This window comes from Octopus bimaculoides, chromosome 30 (assembly GCF_046866305.1).
Source record: "Octopus bimaculoides isolate indiv1 chromosome 30, ASM4686630v1, whole genome shotgun sequence".
Lineage (NCBI taxonomy): Eukaryota > Metazoa > Mollusca > Cephalopoda > Octopoda > Octopodidae > Octopus > Octopus bimaculoides.
The window spans coordinates 18,510,912-18,515,911 of NC_142957.1; the positions used below are offsets into that span (position 1 = coordinate 18,510,912).

Here is a 5,000-nt window from a genome sequence, read left to right on the forward strand (position 1 = left end):
TCAGCATAGAGTAGTGGCACCATCCACGTGGCAATGCTTACGGAGCTGCAAAAATAAATAAACCAACAAATATATAAATAAAACACCATCATCATCGGATTGTGCGGATGCCATGTTAAAAGCACCCAGTACACTCTGTACTGTAGAGTGGTTGGCATTAGGAAGGTCCCCCAGCCATAAATACCAAAGCTAAATCAGATTGGATGCTGGTGCAACTCTCCTGTTTGCCAGATTTAGTCAAACTCTCCAGCCCATGCCAGCATGGGAAACAGACGTTAAAGGATGATGATGACGATGATGATGATGATGAAATACCTGGCAGTGGCTCTCATTTGTTAATGTGTGCATTTCTTTTCTTTTTTTTTTTTGGTATAAAAAAGATGGGTGACAGCAAATATTCTGCTCAACACCACAGATTTGCTTGACCTTAACCAGTTGAGCATGTCCCATAATAGCTGACAATATGTGCATCCCTGATCATGAGCAGAAGTAGTGGGGGAGGAATTCTTTAAGGTTTGGATAATTCACCTCTGGAAACATGGGTGTTTTGCTCAACATCCTTAAACAAACCTTTATTCAGGGACCTTTTGAGTGCAATGAGCTACTCAACCTGAAGAAAATTCTAGCTGGGCCCCACCTGCAAGGTCATGCACTGTTTATCTTGATATTAGATCACCATGTTGCGCACATGTAGTTGTGATGCATGTGCCTGGTGTACCCTTATCAGCCCAGTATACCCGTTATGGGTATACTGGTCTTTGTATATTTTACTCCAGTGTCACTTTGATGGTATACACTGCTCTCTCACTCAATAATAATAATAATAATAATAATAATAATGATGATGATGATTTCAAATTTTTGCACAAGGCCAACAATTTCAGGGAGGGGATTGACCCCAGTATGTAACTGGTACTTATTTTATCAACCCTGAAAGGATGAAAGGCAGAGTTAACCTTAGTTTAATAATAATAATAATAATAATAATTCTTTTTAATTTTAGTATGAGAGACAAAATTGACCTAGCTACAGTACGTCTGAATAAAAGACAAGTTGGTCACAGTTGGAACACCTTTGATCACAGGTCTGCTGGTTCAGGAATGACCTGGGGCTAAATAAGAAAGAGACAGGAATAGAAAGAGTTCACTTACTCATAAACAAATTGTTTATCGAAGATATCAGCAGCTTTCATGTCATTTGGAACCAAAAGATCGGGATGAGCGTCAAAGTGGACCATGGTGAGGCCTGAGAAAGGCAGATGCTTGGAGCCGATTGACCGATGGATATAAGGCAGAACCTTTACAACAGAAGCACAAAACATTTCCATTAAAGTTAAGCTTCTATAGGAATATACAATCATATGCACGTACGTGTGTGTGTGTTTGTGTGTGTGTGTGTGTGTGTGTGTGTGTGTGTGTGTGTATTCCTCTGTACAGACACGATTGTGTGGTAAGGAGGTTGCTTCCCAGCTACATGGTTCTAAAGTCCAATCTTTCTGCATAGCACTTTGGGCAAGTATTTGCTACTATAGCTTTGGGCCAACCAAACCCTTGCGAGTGGATCTGGGAGAGGGAAACTAAAAAAAGCCCATTGCATATATATATACATATATGTGTGTATGTATGTATATATATATATATATATATATATATATATATATATATATATATATATATACGTAAATGATAGGATTGCTTCAATTTTTCAGGGGTAGTCTGAAGAGATCTGCCAAACCATTTGGCAAATTGAAACGTGCATAAATGACTCATTATATAATCTCCACATAATTAAAACAATGGCTAACTAGCCCAACCAAATTGCTTCTTCTTGTGTTTGTTTCTCCATTCTCTACATAACTATATATATATATATATATATATATATATATATATATATATATATATATATATATATATATATATATATACATATATATATATATATATATATATATATATCTATATTAATAGTTATCGCCAAGCCAACATGGCAGTCCAAAAAATAGGATGAATGCTGCCATTGATTAGCTCCAAGAGGCCATCACCTCTAGCTAGTTATGTGACACACAAACCTGTGTCCATTATAACCTTCGAACGGAGGTCAGCCGCTTCCCCTTGCTGGTCTGGCATCTACAGACTAGTTTCGGGGTTGCCCCTTATCAATGTAGAGCTGCCGAACCCAGCAGCGTCGTTGCTACTGACCGTCTGTACGAAGGATTATTTACCTAAATTCAGTGGAATACATCCACTGGTTTTCAAATGGCTGAAACAAATACAAGAATATCTACCATGGCTGAATGTTTACTGGAACTAAAGAAGAAATTTCAGGTGTGGAACCAACAACTGGAATCAAAGGGCCTAAGGGTTAATTTAGCAAAGACCAAAGTCCCAGTTAGCAGGAAAAGGGGCATATTACAAGATGGCCCTGCTTGCTATGCAGAAAAGGAATTGTTAGAATTTCCATATGGTGCACTCAGTTCAGGCTATGAGTATATAAGAGCAGATAGTGGTGTCATCATGTTAGAAAAGGCTGACTTACCTCATTATGGTCATCAACGACAAAGATGGGTAATTTAGACTGGTCTTTCACATTCATGATGACAAATGACTACAACAACAGCAACAACAACCCCCTACAGGCCAACAGCGAAGGAATTTCAATGGAGTAATAGCTTGATCTGAGAAAAGAAACAGCAGTCAAATCTTTTAAATTGCTCTCTGTTGTCTTGGAAAAGAGAAGGATATTTTAAGGTGTTTTCAAAACACTTTAAGAAACTTTTACATTTACTTTCTTATGTAAATCTGTGGTAAGAAGTTTGCTTGCCAACCACATGATTCAAGGTTCAGTCCCATTGCACAGTACCTGAGGCAAACTATAGCCTTGGGCCAACCAAAGCCATGAGAGTGGATTTGGTAGATGGAAACTAAAAGAAGCCCCACATTTTCTATATGCTTCCTTCTCAACTGTTCGTGTTTCTTCTCTAATTCAATTTTTAGTCCGTTATGGTTTGTGGTTTGTGCCTGATGAATTTGTTTGAGGTGTTTCTCAACATATGAAACTATTAGCAGCTCATAAAAACAGCTATTGTGTCTATTAAATAACACACACGAGGGGGTTTTAAAAAGTTCTCAGCACTGGAGAAAAGAAAATACAGAAGGATCAGTTAATAATGATTTTATTCAACATATTCCCCTCCTCTCAGATTCACACACTTATTCCAGCAGCCCTTCGGTTTTTCTAAGCCCTGTAAAAGAACTTGGAAGGAAGGTTGGGCCTCCAACCTAACCATTCACAATGCCCTTAAATCCAGAAACCTTTTAGCACCCCCTTATATATATATTGTGCGGGTGGCACATAAAAGACACCATTTCGAGCGTGGCCGTTTTCGTGCGGGTGACACGTAAAAGCACCCACTACACTCTCTGAGTGGTTGGCGTTAGGAAGGGCATCCAGCTGTAGAAACTCGGCCAAATTAGATTGGAGCCTGGTGTTGCCATCCGGTTTCACCAGTCCTCAGTCAAATCGTCCAACCCATGCTAGCATGGAAAGCGGACGTTAAACGATGATGATGATGATGATGATGATATATATATATATATATATATATATATATATATATATATATATATATATATATATATATATATGAGTATATGTATGTATTAGACAGACAAGTGCCCTTATTATATCGGTCTCTTATACCGAACCGCTAAGTTACGGGGACACCAGCATCGGTTGTCAAGCGATGGTAGAGGGACAAACAAGCACATAGACAAACATTCATATATATGTATATATATATATATATATATATATATATATATATATATACGACGGGCTTCTTTCAGTTTCCGTCTACCAAATCCACTCACAAGACTTTGGTCGGCCCGAGGCTATAGTAGAAGACACCTTGCCCAAGGTGCCACGCAGTGGGACTGAACCCGGAACCATGTGGTTGGGAAGCAAGCTTCTTTATTTCATTAATTAGCCATATATATGTGTATGTTTTTCCCTCTTTGTCTCTAGATAGATAAATACACACATTTATACGTTATCAAACACTTTATTTGGCAAAAAGCACTTCTGGTGAGAGAGAGAGAGAAAACAGAGATAGAGAGAATGATACTGTAAAACAGAGAGGGTGTATGATATAAAAAGACAGAAAGATAGTGATAAGAAGAGAGAGAGTAGAGAGAGAGATAATAAGAGTGAGTGAGTGGTACAGACAAAGTGATAGAAAGAGAGAGGGATAAAGATAGAGAGATAATAAGAGTGAGTGGTAAAGATAGACAGAAACGAAAGAGAGAGAGAAATAATAAGAGCGAGGGAGTAGTAAAGATAGAGAGAAACAGAAGAGAGATAGAGAGAGAGAATAGAGAGAAAGACAATAAGAGGGAGTAAGTGATAAAGATAGAGAGAAACATGGGAGATAGAGAGTGAGTGAGTGAAAGCGAGAATGAGGCGAAGCGAGGTTTGTCTTTTTTTCCTTTTTCAACTGAGCTCCGTGCTGTACAAATTGGCAACCCCAAATATCAACCATGTCTATCTATGCCACGTACGTTACGTTGGGCAATTTGCGAACCCGTTTCTCTGCCGTTTGCAGCCCTTTAACTGACCCCTTTCTGTCATAGTAAGGTAGATCAAGGACCAATGTTGCCTATTTTGTATATTTTAGCCCGTCTTAAGGGTCGCCCAAGTTGCTTTTATTGCCTTGAAAACGTTCACCTAGTGAGTGTTTAGTGAAAGCCATTGTGGCGCTGGGCATACGAAGCGCACGGCGGAACGACTCGACGACAGAGCAGTGTGAGAATTTTCACGTCGTTTCGCCGGCGCCAATAGCCATGGCAACAATTTTGATCGGTCGGCAGTTAAGGCTTGTATTTTATCCGAACCTAAACAGAAAGCAACTGGTTCGCCACGGTTCGTAAAAAATCAACAAACAAACAAACTTACTTGCTAACTGATCGACTGGTAGAGAGAGACAGAAAGAGGTCATAGAG

General features: G+C 39.0%; 1 protein-coding gene across 2 annotated transcripts in view; it reads right to left on the minus strand.

Moving 5' to 3' along the window:
* The window catches only part of LOC106878157 (UPF0489 protein C5orf22 homolog), a 13,356-nt gene that overhangs the window by 8,096 nt on the left and 260 nt on the right, over nt 1-5,000 (minus strand). Inside the window, exons 1-4 of one of the 2 annotated variants that reach the window (XM_014927294.3) lie at nt 4,954-5,000; nt 2,539-2,677; nt 1,152-1,297; nt 1-45 (exon numbers count right to left, since the gene is read on the minus strand). The exon at nt 1-45 is cut by the window's left edge and continues 105 nt beyond it; the exon at nt 4,954-5,000 is cut by the window's right edge and continues 182 nt beyond it. In XM_014927294.3, coding sequence (XP_014782780.1) covers nt 1-45; nt 1,152-1,297; nt 2,539-2,595 — 248 coding nt within the window. In that variant the 5' untranslated portion in view covers nt 2,596-2,677; nt 4,954-5,000. The remainder of the gene's footprint in view (nt 46-1,151; nt 1,298-2,538; nt 2,678-4,953) is intronic. The other variant, XM_014927295.3, reaches the window with a different exon arrangement.